This window comes from Callithrix jacchus, chromosome 8, assembly GCF_049354715.1.
Source record: "Callithrix jacchus isolate 240 chromosome 8, calJac240_pri, whole genome shotgun sequence".
NCBI lineage: Eukaryota > Metazoa > Chordata > Mammalia > Primates > Cebidae > Callithrix > Callithrix jacchus.
This window is the reverse complement of record NC_133509.1, coordinates 45,742,102-45,762,349: the sequence shown is the minus strand read 5'-3', so window position 1 is coordinate 45,762,349 and position 20,248 is coordinate 45,742,102. Positions and strand designations below refer to the sequence as shown.

The 20,248-nt window shown below is 49.0% G+C and overlaps 2 protein-coding genes and 1 pseudogene across 5 annotated transcripts in view; 2 read left to right on the top strand and 1 right to left on the bottom strand.

Annotated features, from left to right (window-relative positions):
• The window catches only part of DNAJC17 (DnaJ heat shock protein family (Hsp40) member C17), a 50,200-nt gene extending 37,920 nt beyond the window's left edge, over window positions 1-12,280 (bottom strand). For both annotated transcript variants that reach the window (XM_002753533.5, XM_078334346.1), the window contains exon 1: window positions 12,176-12,280. In XM_002753533.5, coding sequence (XP_002753579.1) covers window positions 12,176-12,253 — 78 coding nt within the window. In that variant the 5' untranslated portion in view covers window positions 12,254-12,280. The remainder of the gene's footprint in view (window positions 1-12,175) is intronic.
• Window positions 2,813-3,248, top strand: LOC108593413 (small ribosomal subunit protein eS12 pseudogene; annotated as a pseudogene).
• On the top strand, window positions 11,963-19,304 carry ZFYVE19 (zinc finger FYVE-type containing 19). Of its 3 annotated transcripts, XM_003733938.5 has the most exons (12): window positions 11,963-12,220; window positions 13,063-13,186; window positions 13,932-14,053; window positions 14,221-14,274; window positions 14,667-14,785; window positions 14,886-15,031; window positions 15,463-15,571; window positions 17,438-17,641; window positions 18,078-18,157; window positions 18,451-18,537; window positions 18,669-18,796; window positions 18,874-19,304. In XM_003733938.5, exons 1-12 carry the CDS (start codon window positions 12,096-12,098, stop codon window positions 18,950-18,952), a joined length of 1,377 nt encoding a protein of 458 aa, XP_003733986.4. In that variant the 5' UTR covers window positions 11,963-12,095; the 3' UTR covers window positions 18,953-19,304. The 3 variants fall into 3 exon arrangements, with proteins under 3 accessions (XP_003733986.4, XP_009003791.3, XP_054095697.1); XM_009005543.4 differs by lacking the exons at window positions 11,963-12,220; window positions 13,063-13,186 and adding an exon at window positions 12,470-12,679; XM_054239722.2 differs by lacking the exons at window positions 11,963-12,220; window positions 13,063-13,186; window positions 17,438-17,641 and adding an exon at window positions 12,470-12,679.
• Window positions 19,305-20,248: the final 944 nt, after the last annotated feature.

Here is a 20,248-nt window from a genome sequence, read left to right as displayed (position 1 = left end):
GCAGGAGCCTGTTGTCCCAGCTACTTGGGAGGCTGAGGCAGGAGAATCACTTGAACCTGAGAGGTGGAGGTTGCAGTGAGCTGAGATCACGCCACATACTCCAGCCTGGGCGACAGACCACGACTCTGTCTCAAACAAACAAACAAAAAAGGTTCAGTGTGTGCCTGCTCTGGGCAAGGCACCAAATACACAGCATGCTGCTTTCTGGAGTCAGGGCTGCAAGTGGAGAGATGGGCAACTTTCCTACCTACCGGGTGGGAGTATAAATCAGTGTGACCTTTCTGAAAAGCAATTCTGCATTATAAACCAAAAGCTTGCAAATATATTTATTCTCAGTCTAGTAACTTCAATTCATCATAAAATATTACTGCCAAGGAAAATAAGAATGCGTATTCACCAATCATTCAACAAGGACTTATTGAGCATCTACCAAGGGCGAGGCATTGTTCTAGGTGCTGGAGACATAGTAATAAACAAAACAGAGGAAGTCCTTTCCTTCCTGGATTTTTTACATTCTAATGGGGGAGTGCAATGGTAAGCAAATGGGCATGTACTATAATGTGTAGTAGTGAGAGCTACTTCGATATATACAGCAGATAAGGGTGTGGGGGTAGCTCATTTAAATAGGTGGTCAGGAAAAGCCTCTCTGAGGGGATATTTGAATGGAAATCTGAATTAGCCCCATAATGAGCTAATTCCCTCCCTCCCTCCGTCCCTTCTTTCTTTCTTTCTTTTTTTGTAGAGACAGGGTTTTGCCATGTTGCTCAGGCTGACCTCAAACTCCTAGGCTCAAGCAATCCTCCTGCCTCAGCCTCCCAAAGTGCTGGGAGTACAGGCATTAACCACTGCACCAGAACAAGAAATTAGAGTAGGGACGCTGCCAGGTGTGGTAGCTCATGTCTGTAATCCCAGCAACTTGGGAAGCCAAGGTGGAAGGATAACTTCAGGCCAGGAGTTTGAGACCAGCATGGGCAATATAGCAAGACCCCATCCCTACAAAAAATTTAAAAATTAGCTGGGCATGCTGGCACATGCCTGTAGTCCTGGCTACTCAGGAGACTGAAGTGGGAGGATTTCTTGGGCCCAGGAGGTCGAGGCTGTAGCGAGCTGTGATTGCACAATTTCACTCCAACCTGGGCAACAGAGCAAGACCCTGTTTCAACAACAAAAAATTCATAAAGTAGGGACTCAGATTTCTTTTTTTTTTTTTTTTTTTTTGGAAACAGAGACTTACTTTATCGCCCAGGCTGGAGGGCAGTAGTGCAATCTCAGCCCACTGCAACCTCTACTCCTGGGTTCAAGCAATTCTCTTGCCTTAGCCCCCCGCCTCCCCTTGACCCCAAGTAGCTGTGATTACAGGCATACATCACCATGCCTGGCTAGTTTTTGTATTTTTAGTAGAGTCAGGATTTTACCATGTTGGCCAGGTTGGTCTCGAACTCCTGACCTCAGGCAATCCACCTGCCTTGGCCTCCCAAAGTGCTGACATTATGGGCATGAGCCACCACACCTGGCTCAAACAGATTTCTAACCCACATTCATACTAGCATTTTTCACAAGAGTCAAAAGCCGGAAACAACCAAAATATTCATCAACAGATGAATGGATAAACAAAATGTGGTATATACATAAAATGGAATATTATTCAACCTTAAAAAGGAAGAAAATTCTGACACATACTGCAACATGGCTGAACCTTGAAAGCATGAAGTTAATTAAGTGAAATAAGCCAGATGCAAAAGGTCAAATATTGCATGATTCCAGTTATATGAGGGTCATAGAACAGTCAAATTCATATCGAAAAAAAAAGTAGAAGAGTGGTTAAAAGGAGCTGTTGGGGGGGAGAAGGGAATGGGGAGTTACTGTTTATTGAGCACAGTTTCAATTTGAAATGATTGAAAAGTTGGCTGGGCGCGGTGGATCACGCCTATAATCCCAGCACTTTGGGAGGCCGAGGTGGGTGGATCATGAGGTCAAGAGATCAAGACCATCCTGGTCAACAAGATGAAACCCCGTCTCTACTAAAAATACAAAAATTAGCTGGGCATGGTGGTGCGCGCCTGTAGTCCCAGCTACTAGGGAGGCTGAGGCAGGAGAATTGCCTGAACCCAGGAGGTGGAGGTTGCAGTGAGCCGAGATTGTGCCATTGCACTCCAGTCTGGGTAACAAGAGCGAAACTCCATCTCAAAAAAAAAAAAAAAAAAAATGATTGAAAAGTTCTAGAGATGGAGGGTGCTGATGGCTGCACAGCCATGAAATGTACTTAATGCCACTGAATCCTATCATCAAAAAGGATGAAAAGGGTAAGTGGTAAATTTTGTGTCAAATACGTTATCACAATGTTGTAGGAAACATCAGGAGGACTAATGTGGCTGGAGCACAGTGAGCAAAGGGGAGGGTGGTGGCAGGGAATGTGCAGGACAGGCAATGAGGGCCTCATGGGCCAAGGGAAGGGCTTCAGATTTCATTCTCAGACTGATGGGAAGCCACTAGGAGTTGTGACCAGAGGTGACAAAATCTGATTTGCATTCTAAAGGCTCACTCTGGCTGCTGTGTAAAGAGATCAAGAGGATCAAGAACAGAAATAGAAAAAGAATCCTAAAAAGAAGGCCACTGCAGTCACCCAGGGAATTCCTGAGATTACTTCAGAATCTCTCTGGAAGGTCTGCAAACAGCATTCACTCACAACCTACCCTTCATTCTGGCAGCCATGGTGCCCTGCCTTGTAAGTGTGTGTGTAAGAATTTGGGGCTCGCTCTTTCCCTACCACCGCCGAGTCGTGTGGAGGCAGAGGCTTGAATGCGTTTAAGATTCCGCTTCACCTGTAACCCACTGCCATGGCCGAGGAAGGCACTGCTGCTGGAGGTGTAATGGACGTTAACACTGCTTTACAAGAAGTGCTGAAGACCGTCCTCATCCACGATGGCCTAGCATGTGGAATTGGCAAAGCTGCCAAAGCCTTAGACAAGCGCCAAGCCCATCTATGTGTGCTTGCATCCAACTGTGATGAGCCTATGTATCTCAAGTTGGTGAAGGCCCTTTGTGCTGAACACCAGATCAACCTAATTAAGGTTGATGACAACAAGAAAGGAGGGGAATGGGTAGGCCTCTGTAAAACTGACAGAGAGAGGAAGCCCAGTGAAGTGGTTGGTTGCAGCTGTGTAGGAGTTAAGGACTATGGCAAGGAGTCTCAGGCCAAGGATGTCATCGAAGAGTCCTTCAAATGCAAGAAATGAAGAAATCAATTATTTGGCTCACAAAAAAAAAAAAAAAAAAGAATTTGGGGCTTGTCAGGCTCTAGCAGGAGACTGATTCTCTCCCCAGGAGCACTTCGACCAGCTCCTCAACCTAAGCCTTTCCCACACACCAACCACACCATGCCCTGCCTGTCTCCTCTAGAGCTGGATGGAAAACAAGGAGAATGACTGGTTGTTAAATCCCCATGAAAGGTGGTGTTTAGCCCACTCCTGGCCTGCTAGGTTTGTTTTGATATGAGGGAAAACATTTGCAGAAAGGCTACTTCTATGTACAGGAAGGCGAGTTGAACTCGTCCCTAAATTGAACAGGGATGAGCAGATTTTTCTGTAAAAGGCCAGAGAGTAAAAATTTTAGGGAGCTACATGGTCTTTGCCATATGTTGTCCTTCATTGCTTTTGTGTTTGTTTCTGTTGCTGGATCATATTACTTTTTTTTTTTTTTTTTTTGAGACAGAGTCTTGCTCTCTCACCCAGGCTGGAGTGTGCAGTGGTATGATCTCAACTCACTGCAACCTCTGCTTCCTGGGTTCAGGCGATTCTCTTGCCTCAGGCTCCTGAGTAGCTGGGATCACAGATGCTCGCCACCACCACTGGCTAATTTTTTGTATCTTTAGTAGAGACAGGGTTTCACCATGTTGGCCAGGCTGGTCTCGAACTCCTGACCTTGTAATCGGCCCACCTCAGCCTCCCAAAGAGCTGGGACTACACACGTGAGCCAATGTGCCTGGCCTGGATCACATTACTTCTATATTTAAGTACTATATGAATCATATGATAATTGTTGGGTCATATGGTAATTCCATGCTTAATTTTTTGAGGAATCACCATAGCATCTTAATAGTAACTGGACCACCAGCAATGCACAGCAATTTTTCTACATCCTCACCAACATTTATTTTTCTCTTTCTCTCTTTTTGCTCTTTTAGAGACAAGGTCTCGCTCTGTCACCCAGGCTGGAGTAAAGTGGCACAATCATAGCACACTGTAGCCTGGAACTCCTGGGCTCAAGCAATCCTCCTACCTTAGCCTCCCCGTGAGCCATCACACCAACCTTTATTATTATCTTGGTCTTCATTATAGCTATCCTAATGGGTGTGAAGTGGTAGCTCAACATTTTTTTTTTTTTTTGAGACGGAGTCTGGCTCTGTCACCCAGGCTAGAGCACAGTGCTTCGATCTTACTGTAACCTCTAACTCCTGGGTTAAAGTGATTCTCTTGCCTCCTCGAGTAGCTGGGACTATAGGCATCTGCCATCATGCCCAGCTAATTTTTGTATTTTTAATAGAGATGGGGTTTCACCATGTTGGCCAAGCTGGTCTGGAACTCCTGACCTCAGGTGATCCCTGGGATTACAGGCATGAGCTACTCACTGTGCCTGGCCTCAGCATAGTTTAGATCTGCATTTACCTAATGACTAGTGAAGTTGCACATGTTTCCATGTGCTTATTGACCATTTGTATATCTTCTTTGGAGAAATTTCTATTGTGGGTCTTTGTTCTTTCTTTTTCTTTTTTAATTTTTTTTTACTGACTGAGTTTCACTCTGTCACCCAGGCTGGAGCATGATGGTGTGACCAGAGCTCACTGTAACTTCAAACTCCTGGTTTGCTCATTTTTAACTGAGTTGTTTGTTTTTTGGTTATTGAGCTGTGTTTGTTTTCTACAATCATTTAAACATGTAAAAAGCATTCTTAGCGCATTTAAGCCATTAAAAAAAATTCATGGGCCATTTGTCCCCTCAAACTTTAGCTTGCCCTACTCCTTCGTTTTACATTTGGGGAAAGACAGGCCCTGAGAGAGGCAGTGACTGCCCTTGGTCTCCTGATTCTCAAGTAATCTCCCTTTAGCTACCACTTCATTCATTCAACAAATACTTGTTGAAAACCTACTATGTGCCAGTCACCAGGTAAGACTGCTACAGAAGAGCATGGATCAGGTTTGGTCCTCAGGAGTAGAAGTACAGAAGGGAGAAAGCATGAAACAAGTAATCATACAGATAAATAAATTCAGTTCAGCAAACTGAAACAAGCGCTAGAAAAAAAGAAAAACCAGCTGCTGTGAAAGAGAATATAGGCAAGGCTTCTCTGAGAATGCCACTTCAACTGAGTTCTGAAGAACAAGAGCAATTCAGATTACAGAAGGGGAGGAAGAGCATTCCTGGCAGAGAAAAATGTATGAATGGGGTAAGAAATTCTACTGAGTATTTTGTTTTTTTAGAGATGGGGTCTCGATATGTTGCCCAGGCTGGAGTGCAGTGGCTATTCACAGACATGATCCCACTACTGATCAGCACAGGAGCTTTAACCTGCTCCATTTCCGACCTGGGCCGCTTCATCCCTCCTTAGGCAAACTGGTGGTCCCCTGCTCTCAGGAGGTCACCATATTGATGCCGAACTTAGTGCGGACACCCAATCAGCATAGCGCACTACAGCCCAGAACTCCTGGATTCAAGCAATCCTCCAGCCTCAGGCTCCCAAGTAGCTAGGACTACAGGCACACGCCACAGTGCCTGGCCTACTATTTTATTAAAAGTGCTAAAAAAGGTTTTGGGGGAGTAGCAAGATCATTCCATTTTCCGTGAGGAGAACTGGAGAGGCATAATAGATCAGAATAGAATAATAGGCTGATAGCAGAGAGACAAGCTGGCAGGCTACTCTAAACATTCAGCTGAGTGGCGGGGGCCTGCGCTGGAGTAGCGGTGGTGGAGACGGAGAGGGTGAACAGGTTTGAGGATTATTTGGGAGGCTGACTCATCAGAACCTGGTAATGGTCTAGATGGCAGGGGTGAGAGGATAGGGAGGTACTGAGAATGACTCCAGGTTCCTAGCTGGAATGGATGGATGGTGGTGCCATTTACTGAGATGGGGAAATCCAAGGAAAGAGCAGGTTTAGAAAAAGAATTGCAAGAGTTCAATTCTTTCTTTTTGAGATGGAGTCTCACTGTCACCCAGGCTGGAGTGCAGTGGCTTGATCTTGGTTCACTGCAACCCCCACCTGCCAGGTTCAAACGATTCTCCTGCCTCAGCCTCCCAGTAGCTGCGACCATAGGCACCCGCCATCGTGTCTGGCTAATTTTTGTATTTTTAGTAGAGATAGGATTTTACCCTCTTGGCCAGGCTGGTCTTGAACTCCTGACCACAGGTGATCCACCTGCCTCAGCCTCCCAAAGTGCTGGGATTACAGACATGACCACTGCGCCTAGGCAATTTTTGGATATAGTTAAGATTTAGACCACCGTGAAACATCCAAATGGAGGAATCAAATAAGCAGATAGATATATGGATTTGGGATTCAGAGAAGCAGTCTGAACACAAGTTAAATTTGGTGGTGGACTACCATCACTACCACTGAACTGTGCTGGATAGGGCCAGGGAGACTTAGTGGAAGGAGCACAGCCCTGAGCTGTGCATCAGGGCATCAGAGTTCTAGTCCCAATTCTGTCACTAACCACCTTCTCTGAGCTTCAGTTTCACCATCAGTAATGCAGAGAGCTTGGGCTCAATCAGGACTTAACTTTTTCTGGATTAAAATTTCCTCCTCTGGCCCGGTGTGGTAGCTCATGCCTATAATCCCAACACTTTTTGGAGGTCAAAGCAGGAGGATTGCTTGAACTCAGGAGTCCAAGACCAACCTGGCCAACATGGTGGAACCCCATCTCTACAGAAATGCAAAAATTAGGACACACCTGTGGTCCCAGATACTTTCAAGGCTCAGGTGGGAGGATTGCTTGAGCCCAGGAGGCAGAGTTTGCAGTGAGCAGTAATCATGCCACTGCACTCCAGCATGGGTAACAGAGAGAGACCCTGTCTCAAAAAGAAAAAAATAAATGCCCTCCTCTCCTCCAGAATAAACACACAAAAAACATTACATCTGATTTTCAGAGGTTCCTTCACCCACTTCCTGAAGCCTTTCTGTAGAGGCCAAATTGAGAATTCCTAGGCTATTTGGCCAGACAACCACTGTTTAGGAGTTCTTCCTTGTATACATTTTAAATAGTTTTTGGTCGTCTAGGTTGCCCATGACAGGTATTAAACCATGGTGAGGGGACACCAGGGCCTAGGTCTCCCTTGCTTTCTACCAAAAACTGTCTATTGCCATGAAGCTAGCCAGTGTATCCAAAGTGCAAAGGGGAATAAGACCTAGAAACGAGGAGAACCGGCTGCTATGAAAAAGAAAAACAGGTAAGGCCTCTTTGAGGATGCCACCTGATTATGCTCCAAAGTAGACTATATGTATTAATACATACATTTGCTTTCCTGGAATGCCCTGCCTCCACCTCAACATGTCCAAACTCTGTCCATTCTTCAAGGCCCCAAATACCTTCTCTATTTCCTTTATTCCTTCTCTCAAACTAAATGCAATTTCAGCCTATGCTGAACATCCACAGCACTTTGTACGCCTCTTAAGGAATTTACCATGACTCCCTTGTATTATAGGTTATGGATCTTTTTTTTTTTTTTTTGGAGATGGAGTTTTGCTGTTGTTACCCAGACTGGAGTGCAATGGCACGATCTCAGCTCACCGCAACCTCCACCTTCTGGATTCAAGCAATTCTCCTGCCTCAGCCTCCTGAGTAGCTGGGACTACAGGCACGCACCACCATGCCCAGCTAATTCTTTTGTATTTTTAGTAGAGATGGGGTTTCACCTTGTTGACCAGGATGGTCTTGATCTCTTGACCTCGTGATCCACCCGCCTCGGCCTCCCAAAGTGCTGGGATTACAGGCGTGAGCCACCGCGCCTGGCCTACGTTATGGATCTTTCCTCCCCTACTAAAAGGCAGGAGCAGCACCTGTTACCCTGTATAGAGAGGCTTCACATGTATCCCTTATCTCATCTCAGAACTAGATCCCAGCCACCACTGCCCAGCTCACATCCTGGTCTCTTGCCTAGACCCCAGCCCCACCTGACCCCCTAGTGGCAGCTCTTCCATTCCTCCCACCCCCACCCATTTTCATTATGCAGACTAGTGTTGAATCTTATCTTTTATTTTTTTTAAGAGAGGCAGGGTCTCACTCTGTCACCCAGGCTGGAGTGCAGTGGCACAATCATAGCTCACTACAACTTCCCAGGCTCAAATGATCCTCCCACCTCAGCTTCCCGTGTAGCTGGGTCTACAGGCACATAACACCTCACCCAGCTTTTTTTTATATAGAGAGAAACAGGGTCTCACTATGTTTCCCAGTCTGGTCTCAAACTCCTGGCCTCCTAGCCTCAACTGAACAGTCAGCCTCCCTAAGTGCCGGGATTGCAGGTGTGAGCCATCACACTCAGCCAAATACTTTCTTTAAAATCCAGTTAAGGGCAGGGCACAGTGGCTAGTGCCTGCGATCCCAGCACTCTGGGAGACCAAGGCAGGAGGATCACTTGAGCCCAGGAGTTCAAGACAAGCCTGGGTAACATAGCTGAACCCCATCTCTGGAAAAAAAAAAGAAAAATTAGCTAGGCATCATGATGCACACCTGCAGTACCAGGTAGGAGGCTGAGGTGGGATCACTGGAGCCCAGGAGGTCATGGCTACAGTGAGCTGTGATTGTGCCACTGCATTCCAGCCTGAGTGAGAGTGAGTGAGATCTTATCTCAAAAAATAAACATAAAGATAAAAAATAGTAAGATCTGACTATGTCACTTCTCTAATTAATAGAGAATGGCTTCCAGTTGACTTCCTCAGTTCTCAACCTCAGGGTTAGAAACTCCAAATTTCCACCAGGTGAGGTGGCTAACGCCTGTAATCCCAATACTTTGGGAGGCCTAGGCCAGCGGATCACTTGAGGTCAGGAGCTCGAGACCAGCTTGGCCAACCCCAGGACATGGTGAAACCCTGTCTCTAATAAAAATACAAAAATTAGGTGGGCATGGTGGTGCATGCCTAGAATCCCAACTGCTCCAAGGGTGAGGTAGGAGAATCTCCGGAACCCAGGAGGCAGAGGCCGCAGTGAGATTGCACCACGGCACTCCAGCCTGTGCAACAGAGCAAGACTTCATATCAAAAAAACAAAAACAGAAACAAAAAAGGCTGGGTAAGGTGGCTCACACCTGTAATCCCAGCACTTTGAGAGGCCAAGGCGGGTGGATCACAGGGTCAGGAGTTCAAGACCATCCTGGCCAACATGGTAAAACCCCGTCTCTACTAAAAACAGAAAAATTAGGCGGACATGGTGGCATGTGCCTGAAATCCCAGCTACTCAGGAGGCTGAGGCAGAAGAATTGCTTGAACCAGGACTGGGGAGGTGGAGGTTGCAGTGAACACCTCTTCACTCCAGCCTAGGCTACAGAGCAAGACTTTGTCTCAAAACAAACAAAGACACAAAAAAACCTCTAGATTTCCCACTCAGATCTTGTATGAAATGTCTCAAATAATTTCTCACTATTAATAAAGTGCTAATTAAATAATTTGCAGGCTGGGCAAATCATTTAATTAGCACTTTATTAATACTCGTGTCTGTAATCCCAGCACTTTGGGAGGCTGAAGTGGGTGGATCGCCTGAGGTCAGGAGTTCGATACCAGCCTGACGGCCATGGTGAAACCCTGTCTCTACTAAAAATACAAAAATTAGGCCGGGCGTGGTGGCTCAAGCCTGTAATCCCAGCACTTTGGGAGGCCGAGGCGGGTGGATCACGAGGTCAAGAGATTGAGACCATCCTGGTCAACATGGTGAAACCCGGTCTCTACTAAAAATACAAAAAAATTAGCTGGGCATGGTGGCGCGTGCCTGTAATCCCAGCTACTCACAGATAAATAAATAAATAAATAAATAAGCCAGGTGTGGTGCTGCATGCCTGTAGTCCGGCTACTCAGGAGACTGAGGCAGGAGAATCGCTTGAACCTGGGAGACAGAAGTTGCAATTAGCTGGGATCACGCCACTGCACTCGAGCCTGGGTGACAGAGTGAGACTCCACCTCAAAAAATAATAATAAATAATAAAAACATTAGAATAATTTGCAAACATAGAGCACTTAGAATATAAAAATACCGTCCAGGGCACAGTAAACATTACACAGGTGTTAGGAATTACGAATCCTAAAATATTAAAACATGAGAGGAGTGAAGCAGATACTCTTGATGTTTCATAGACATTCCCATGGCCACTTCTGATTTCAGCTGTGGCTGAAGGGGACAGATTTGTGCAGGTTGACAGCATCTCTCAAGGGCCCTCTGGGTCTCCCTGATTTTCTGCCCCAGAGCTTCCTCTTGTCAAAATCTCACTCACCCCTTGAGTAGGGCAGCCCAGAAGTACAGGGACATTAGGGGGCCCTAATTTTCTTTTGTTTTTCTTTTGAGACAGAGTTTTGCTCTGTTGCCCAGGCTGGAGAGCAGTGGTGCCATCTTGGCTCACTGTAACTTTCACATCCCGGGTTCAAGGGATTCTCCTGCCTCAGCTTCCTGAGCACGGACTACAAGCGCCTGCCACCACGCCTGGCTAATTTTTGTATTTTTTAGTAGAGACAGGGTGTCACCATATCGGCCAGGCTGCTCTCGAACTCCAGACCTCACGATCTGCCCACCTTGGCCTCCAAAGTGCTGGGATTACAGGTGTGAGCCACTGCACCAGGTCTAGTGGGCACTAATTTCCTTTTTCTTTCTTTTTTTTTTTTTTGAGACGGAGTTTCGCTGTTGTTACCCAGACTGGAGTGCAATGGCACAATCTCGGCTGGGACTACAGGCGCGCACCACCATGCCTGGCTAATTTTGTATTTTTAGCAGAGACGGGGTTTCTCCATGTTGGTCAGAATGGTCTCGAACTCCTGACCTCAGGTGATCCGCCCGCCTCGGCCTTCCAAAGTGCTGGGATTACAGGTGTGAGCCACCACTCCCAGCCCACTAATTTTCTTTCTTTTTCTTTTCTTTTTTTTTTTTTTTTTTTGATGGAGTCTTGCTCTGTCGCCCAGGATGGAGTGCGGTGGTGCGATCTCGGCTCAACTGGGCACTATTTTCATTTGATGAACACCTCTCCTTCCTATATTGTTAAAACTATCACCATGATGGGGGTGGGTAACAGAAATCTTAAGTCCATCTTGATCAGTGTTTCACTCCCTGGCATATTTAACAACACCTAAGGTAGCATGGAACTCTAGGCCATCTGCTTTAAACTTCGGATGCTCCTGCTTTTAGCCCACTAACTAACATGCTGAGAAGGGCATCAGCTACTGGAACAGAGTCAATGGGCTAGAGTGGAAAAGACAAGACAGCAGGGCCATCGGTCACACTGGCAAGAAGGCATGTAAAGAGAGTTGAGAGGCCTTGAGATCTGACCTTTCTTTCGCCCTAGGTTCTAAGTGGAGAAATTAAATCAGCTTGCAGGAGAGACTGAAACGAGGCACCTCAGCTTCCTGAGTACGGAATACAAGCGCCTGCCACCACGCCCGGCTAATTTTTGTATTTTTTAGTAGAGACGGGGTTTCACCATATCGGCCAGGCTGCTCTCGAACTCCATACCTCACGATCTGCCCACCTTGGCCTCCAAAGTGCTGGATTACAGGTGTGAGCCACTGCACCAGGTCTAGTGGGCACTAATTTCCTTTTTCTTTCTTTCTTTTTTTTTTTTGAGACGGAGTTTCGCGGTTGTTACCCAGACTGTTGTTTTTTTTTATAAAAAAAACAGCCAAGACAAGCAAAACCGGAGGCCGAGACTGCGCAGGCGCAGAGGACGCTAGCGTTCCCTTGCAGCCTCACCCGGGCACACAGGGAGAGCACAGCCGCGCGGCGCGAAGAGCTCTCTGGGCCCCGCTTCCTCTTGAGGCCGTCGTACTGTCCAGGAAATGTCTAGGAGCCCGCCTGCGGAGGCCATAGGGCCGACCCTCGCTCCCCGCCCAGGACCCGACCGAACCTGTAGAGCGGATGTCAGCCGCGGGCGAGGCGCCAGGACAGGAAGGGCCACCGGGCCTCTCAGGATCAGCCTTCATCGCCACTGTTCTCACCTCTTTGTCTGCCGCCTTCTCCTCAATGCCTAGCAGCGCGTACAGGTCCATTTGTAAGAGCTCCTTGGTCACTGCCATGGTTCCCGCTTGACGCAATCGTACTACAACTCCCAGGAGTCTAAGCGCGCGTGGGGACTGCCGGCTCCGAGTGGCGCCTAGCCCTCTGGGAATTGTGTTCTGGGTCAGGATTGACTAACTCTAAGGAAGGCCGGCAGTCGTGAATGAACTACGACTCCCAGCAGCACCCGCTCCCGCTGCTGCGGTACACTGGCTGCGGTTGAGCGTCCGGATTCCCTTCTCCAGGCTGCGGCCGGACGGTGCTAGTGGGCGTGTGGGGAGGGGCAGGGCAGGGCAGGGAAGGGAAGGGAAGGGCGGAGCTGGAGTGAGGGTCCAAGGGGCCCAGGACTTGGCCAGCGTGACTCTTCAGACCTTGCGGCGCTGGGAGCCACCATGGAGAGTAGGTGCTACGGCTGCGCTGTCAAGTTCACCCTCTTCAAGAAGGAGGCGAGTCTTCTCTCCCCGAGGGCTGCAGGGCCAGGGAGGAGTGGAGGGAAAAGCGCGGGACTTGCCGTCCAAAGACTTGGTCTTACGGCCTCTTTCCAGCTGTGTGGTTTTGATGAAGTCATTGATCTTCTGTTTCCATTTCTGCAAAATGGGCTAACATTCCCTTGCTTTCGGGGTTTATGTGAGGGTCCACTGAAGTGCTGGAGGTGAGAGTTCCCTATAAACTGTAAAGCGCGCTCCGTCGTATTTTAAAGCTACTCTTTTCTGTCTGCTCAGTGTATCATCTGGCAGTTTTCTTCTAGACACCTTGCTCCTCCGCTACTCGGTGTCCATCACACCAAGCCCGTTACTCTCTCTGCTCTGAAACTTTCCCCATCCCGCAGCCTGCCCTTCTCCAGGTGGCTTGAGTTTGATTACCACACTTCCTCCTGCCTCCAGGGCACCACGGCGAAGGCTAGCTGTCCTGTCCTTATCACAGACTTGCCAGATTCCTCCAGTAAACCGCAGGTTCCCTCTGCCTCGGTTGTGGCCAGGGATTCTGACCAGGAGATGACGGTACCAGATGGAGTAAATTAATATCAGGAAGGAAGGCAGGACCGTGTAGCGTTTACCAACCTGGATTTTGGAGTCAGGGTTCAAACCTGAGCTCTGCTGTCTTGTTGACGGGGTTACCTTGGTTTGGATAAGTTATGTAACCTCTCTGCCCCCTCTAAATAAGGATAATCACGGTAGGTATCAAGATTTAGTAAAATAATATATGTAAATTGTGAGTAATAAATCACATGATGAATGCAAAGTACTGGGTTTAGTGCCTGGCACACAGTAAGTGCTTAATAAATGGAGGCTATTGTTATCCCATCCCTAGCCAAGCCTCCCTTCATCTCTGCAAGAGCCGGGGAGGCATGGGCTCTGACCTCTGATTCTCCTTTGTGGAAGAGCCAATGGCCTGAAATACTGGGCTTTATCTATCTGTCTTCTACACCCCTGGGTCAGGGAATTGAAGACAGGGTAGAAAGCATGGTAGGAATTTTGCATAAAGCTTTATTTGGCTTGAATAAGGTACTGGAAGCCAAGGAATTGCTTTACCCTCCACTCCTGTCTCTCCCTAAGCCTTAGCGGCCCTACTCCTCTTCCTCCTCCCAGCAGCTGGTCATAACTTCAGTGCCTTCTCTCTGTGTGTGCTTGGAGATTCCCTGGGAGCAACCTGCAGGGGTGGGTGAGAGGTAGATCTTCCCGCTTATGTTTCTTGTAGTATGGCTGTAAGAATTGTGGCAGGGCCTTCTGTTCCGGCTGCCTAAGCTTCAGTGCAGCAGTGCCTCGGACTGGGAACACCCAACAGAAAGTCTGCAAGCAGTGCCATGAAGTCCTGACCAGGTGAGAGGCAGGCATGGGTGAACGTTCAGCCAAGTGTGGTAGTGGGCATCTGGTCAGCCTTTACAGGTTTGTACTCTGTGGTGAGAGTCAGCCCAGGAAGTGTTTGGAGTGGGGGGCACTGCCTAGTGGGATGGCAGGATCTCTAACACTAGATTTCTTCTCTGTAGAGGATCTTCTCCTGCCAATGCCTCCAAGTGGTCACCACCTCAGAACTATAAGAAGTAAGTGGTAAAGAGAAAAAGACAAAGAGGGTTGGGGAAGGGTTAAGGGAGCCATAGGGAAAGACCTTCTCCCACATCTTTTAGATGAAATGAGCACAGAATCAGGAGAAGGCTCTCCTCTCTGGTTCCTGACTGCCCTCTTGGGCTGGTAAAGCAGCTCATCAGCCCTCTCCCCAGGACAGGAATTTGGTAGAGCTTGCTCTCAGCTGGACCCTCTGGCTGGTCAGCCAAGTTGGGCTGCAGGGTGACATGAGTCAGGGCCACGGAAGATTGCCCATTGGAGGCCTCCCTAGGTGTCCAGAAAGGATTTGATTTGAGTGGGAAACAGGGAGTGGGTATCTTCACTCCTCCCCTCTGCCTTCTTCAAGAGGCTCTATCTCATATCCTGCCAGGCGTGTGGCAGCCTTGGAAGCCAAGCAGAAGTCCAGCACTTCCCAGAGCCGGGGACTGACACAGCAAGACCAGATCATTGCTGAGCGCCTTGCACGACTCCGCCAGGAGAACAAGCCCAGTGAGTGGAGGCAGGTGGGGATACCTAGAGGACACAGTCCAGGGCTTCTGGGACTGAGATGCCTCTGGCCCTTACAAGGCTCCTCCCATGCCACTTGCAGAGTTAGTCCCCTCACAGGCAGAGATAGAAGCACGACTGGCTGCGCTAAAGGATGAACGTCAGGGTTCCATCCCTTCCACCCAGGAAATGGAGGCCCGGCTTGCGGCATTGCAGGGCAGAGTTCCACCTTCTCAAACACCCCAGCCGGTGAGTGTTATACTTCAGAGAGAAGTAGGGGAACCAGGGTGAGGACCCAGCAGAACCCCAGATACAGGTATTGGGGTTGGTACAAAAGTAATTGCTTTTTTTGTCATTTCTTTTCACTGCAAAAACCTCAATTACTTTTGCAGCAACCTTTGTGCTTTATGTAGTTTGAAGGCGTTGACAAAGCCTCCCACCCCTACCTCCTGATCCTCAGGTCTGTTACCAGACCAGGGGACCAGGGGCAAACAGCAGGATTAGGTAGGGCAGGAAAGAGTGGCCCCTCAGTCCTACTGGGGACTGCCAGACCTGTTGGTTATGTGGGCCCTGGATCTGTCTCCTTTTCCTGGGCTTTGAGAACTCCTTAGCATCCATCCCTGACCTAGACTGCTTCTGGGCTACCCCTGCTCTCCACTGAGGTTCCCTCATCTGGGCAGGCACATCACACACCAGACACCAGGACTCAAGCCCAGCAGACACAGGATCTGCTAACGCAGCTGGCAGCTGAGGTGGCTATCGATGACAGCTGGAAAGGAGGAGGCCCAGGTAACCCCTCCACTTGGCTCCCCAGGAACCTGCCCCACCTCTTTCCCCAGATGGGAGCAGCTCTGCTATTCACCCTTTGGGAGATGAATATAAATCAGAGAGTGATAAACATGACAAGACCATTCACTGAGTGCTTACTCTAAAGGGAGCCAGTGCAAGCCTAGTGTTTAAGTGCTTTAGAATCAGTGATTCCCAGTTCTACCACAAATTAGCTGTGTGACACTGGACAAGTTACTTGACCTCAGTCTCACTTTCCTCATGTGTAAAATGAAAGTATGTATGGAAAAACCTGCCTCACAAGGAGGTCATGAGGAGTAAATGAGATAAACCAGTAAGTGCTTGGGACCACACCTGACTCACGGGGAGAGCTCAGTGAATATTCTCTGCAGTCATGATGTTGATAAGGAGGCAGAAGCTATTTAGCAGCACCAGGCACACCTCAGTGCTCAGCAGCCACATGGGCTTCAGATCTACCATCTTGGACAGCGCAGATAAAGAACATGATATGGAATGTTTCCATCATCGTGGAACATTTTATTGGACAGTGCTGTCTGAAGGCGTCAGAGCAGTATTTTTCAATGAAGGATGATTTTGCCCCCCCAGGCTACTTGTGGCAACATTTAGAGACTTTTTGGTTGTCACAACTCAGAGAATGTTCCTGGCACCTAGAGGATAGAAACCAGGGATGCTACTAATTCTGTGGTGGCACAGGACAGCTTATCACAGGGAAGAATTACTAAGATTGAGAAATCCTGCCTTAGAGGCACATTCTCATTGAATATCCTCAGTAATCTCATGAGGCTAGGTGTGGTGGCTCACACCTGTAATCCTAAACACTTAAGGAGGCAGAGGCAGGAGGGGGGATAGCTGGAGCCCAGAAGTTTGAGACCTGCTTGGACAACATAGTAAGATACTGTTTTAAAAAAACAAAATCCCAAAAAAATAAAAAATAAAAAGGCCGGGCGCAGTGGCTCACGCCTGTAGTCCCAGCATTTTGGGAGGCTGAGGTGGGTGGATCACGAGGTCAAGAGATCGAGACCATCCTGGTCAACATGGTGAAACCCCATCTCTACTTAAAATACAAAAAATTAGCTGGGCATGGTAGCACGTGCCTGTAATCCCAGCTACTCAGGAGGCTGAGGCAGGAGAATTCCCTGAACCCAGGAGGCGGAGGTTACGGTGAGCCGAGATCGCGCCATTGCACTCCAGCCTGGGTAACAAGAGGGAAACTCCGTCTCAAAAAAATACCCAAAATCTTGTAAGGTATATACTATTCTTTTTCATAAATGAGGAAACAGGCCTGGTGAGCTTGAGGAACTTGACCAAGGTCACACAGCTATTAAGCTGCAGAACCAACACTTAAACCTAAACTGATTTTAAACCTCTTGCTCTGAAATGCTAAATTGAAGGTGACCGTGTCAGAGCCACACCTAGTCTGGCAAAATGCTTCCTGCCCAGTGATGTACAAGCTCTTAGCTTCCTCCATTGCCCTGTCTATGCTGATCTGTGTCAGCACAGAGAGCGCCTAGCACGCTGTCTGCGGTACCTCTTCATCCTGCCCTAAAAGGCCGATCCTTTAGGGCAGTGATTTTCAAACCATAGGTCACCCACCCCAAGGGCAGAATGTTAAAACATCAGGTAGATGGGGATGGATGTAGTTGAAAAAGACACGGCTAAGATTACGAGCCTTTTACATTTGGAAAAATGGAGGAATACTGATTTTATTTGTAATAGAAACCATTAGGTGCTAGTGCTGATCAAAAAGCTGATGATCTGTTGTTAGAAAGGGTTGAGAAATGGGCTCAATGGCTTCTGAGGGGAGATCTTGGAATGTGTCTGCCTCCCTGATGACATTGCCCCTTCCAGCTGCCTTTCTCCAGAATGACCTCAACCAGGGTGGCCCAGGGAACACTAATTCCAAGGGCCTGGCCAGCTGGTCCCTGGAGGAAGAGAAGAGCAGATTGCTGGCTGAGGCAGCACTTGAGTTGCGGGAGGAGAACACAAGGCAGGAACGGATCCTGGCCCTGGCCAAGCGACTGGCTGTGCTGCGGGGACAGGACCCTGAGAGAGGTGAAGGCTGGGGAGCAGCTGCTCACTGGTGTCCCTGGGTCAAGGCCTCCCTGGCAGGGCTGAGTGAGGTGTTGGGGGTACCTGTGCCCAGAGATCTGCTGAGCCCAGCCCAGAGCCACAAGGAAGGTGGTGGAGCAAAACAGTGGGTGAGGAGTCGGGGCAGCCATAAGGGCAGGAGACTTTCAGTCCATTCAGGGGCTGAGGCTTCTGTTCCTGCCCCTAACCCAACCCTGAAGCCTGCTTCAGTGATGGCCCAGCCCTGTACAGCTGGGGAAGGCAGAAACAGGTCTCATTAAGGTGGCTGAAGAGGCTTCTCAGCTCTGGAATAAGTGCCCCTGGGAACCAAACCACTTCTGAGAGGCAGGAGGGCAGCCACTCAGGTAGAATCTCTCACCCTCACTCTCCCTTCCCCTGTTCCTGTCTCTCCCTCTTCAAGTCACCCTTCAGGACTATCGCCTCCCAGACAGTGATGATGACGAGGATGAGGAGACAGCCATCCAGAGAGTCCTGCAGCAGGTGGGCCTGGCTTATCCACCCGCTACCCCATCTCATCTCTCTACCTCATTGCCCCACCTCCACTCTGAGGCTGGGTGGGCAGTAACTGTGCAGCCCTGTTCCCATCAGGCCTCCTTTGTTCCTGTGACCCAGACCTGCCCACTGGTTCCTTGAGATAGGGAATCAGCAGCCACAGGCCACAAATAAAGAAAAAGATGAGTTTGAGAAGCTAAGTCCACAGAACACAGAAATACTGGGAGGTGGGGGGGCCTGGGCTTGGAGCAGGGAGTGGTACCTCTTGATCTCGTCCACAGCTCACTGAAGAAGCTGCCCTGGATGAGGCAAGTGGCTTTAACATCCCTGAGGAGCCGGCTTCTCGACCCCACAGGGTAGGGCCTGAGGTGAGAAATGTCCCAGATGCAGACTCCCAGGCCACCCACAGCCTTGTTTCCTGTCTGGCTGACTGCTCTCCCAGCAACTCCCCCACCCCACTGGGTACCTTACTTCTTCCATTCCTCTCTGGTCCCTGAAGGCCCAGGATATGGACCCCAGGCCTGAGGCTGAGGAAGAAGAGCTCCCCTGGTGCTGCATCTGCAATGAGGATGCCTCCCTGCGCTGTGCTGGCTGCAATGGTGACCTCTTCTGTGCCCGCTGCTTCCGGTGGGTACAGGTGGAATGTCCTATGGGAGGGCTCAAGGGCTGCCTGGATCCCTAACTTGTATCCCTTTGTTCCACAGGGAAGGCCATGATGCCTTTGAGCTTAAAGAGCACCAGACATCTGCCTATTGCCCTCCGCGTGCAAGCCAAGAGCACTGACGACACCCTGGTTCTCCCGGAAAGGCAGTCCCACAGCAGGCAGCACCGGTTTCTGGGCCCAGCCACAGGATGACCAATGGGAGAACTTCTCTGGCTCTACTGATGATGGATAGGCCCCTTCATATGAGCGTTGGTTTCCCTGGAATGAAGAAAGATCCTCCATTCGAGAGGATGACTGTGAGGGCCAAGGAAAGAAGTAGAGGCCCTCCTACTAGAAGCCCAGACTGGAAGTGAGAGGCATGATGGGGAGAGACCAGACTGAATCTATAGGTGAGCCCTGTAACCTGACTCTAGGGCACAGGGCTCTCCCTTGACACTTAGTGGATCTAATAAAGTATATTGATTCATTGGATCCACCATCTCATTTCTACAACCCTATGAGCCTGGTCCCAGTGAGAGGTGGCAGGAATAGAGCAGGCTTATAAGCACAGTTGTGGGGAATAAGGGAAATGGTTGAGCCATCCTATGAACTTCTCCAGGCAGGAGCAGCCCTACCCATTCTGGTAGTTTCTTACGAAGTAAGCATGCACATTCATTAAACTGAACTGTGCTTCCAGCTCTGGGCAGCCCCACTTAGCCACCAGGCCCCACCTTGTTGGGTTTCTCAGCCTCTCTACTACTCACATAATGCATGCAGTAACAATGCACACACGCCATGCTTCCAGCGTTACTGGCAAAGGTCCCCGCCTCCTAGGACTCCCTCCAACCTGCCTGCCATTCAGTCTCAGCATCTCTCTCCCAGTAACTCACCCTAACCCGACCCTTGGCCTCTCAGCATGTATCCTTTTCATGCCTCTGCTGTTTCTCTTCATACCCCTGGCTGGAACCTACTCAAGAAAGAACCCTCAGGCTGAGGTCTACCTCCTGCATCATTTGTGGTTGAGACTCAGATCCAGCTAGGTTTTTCCTGTTACTTCCTCTCTAGGATTTGAAATTAGTCTTTGCCACTGGCTTCCCTCTTGTTGGTTATGCCAGGAAGCTATGTACCTTAGGCAACTGATGTCTGCTTGGCCCCTTGGCCTTGCTAGATTGTGATTTCTCTGAAGTGGAGCTGTGACCTTTGTCTTTGAATTCTTGAGTCCTTTGGAGGGATGGATGGATGGATGACATGTGGGTGCAGCCTAGTGACTCAGGTTGTGGCCTTCCTGTGTATCACTTCATCCTCTCCCTCCCCTGTCCCTTAGCACAGATATGTTCCACACTCCATTGAGCTGAGGCTCCTAAAGGTTTTATCCACTTGGCTGCCAGGGAAAGCATTGGACAACAGCCAGCCCTCTCCCAAAGAGCCCAGCTGAC

What these genes read in the sequence shown, in the direction of transcription:
- ZFYVE19 (XM_003733938.5), top strand. Translation starts at nt 12,096, where the DNA reads ATGTCAGCCGCGGGCGAGGCGCCAGGACAGGAAGGGCCACCGGGCCTC. An exon ending in CTTCTCAAACACCCCAGCCG is followed by an intron (nt 15,032 to 15,462) that starts GTGAGTGTTATA and finishes TCATCTGGGCAG; the next exon opens with GCACATCACACACCAGACAC. An exon ending in CTGGAAAGGAGGAGGCCCAG is followed by an intron (nt 15,572 to 17,437) that starts GTAACCCCTCCA and finishes TGCCCCTTCCAG; the next exon opens with CTGCCTTTCTCCAGAATGAC.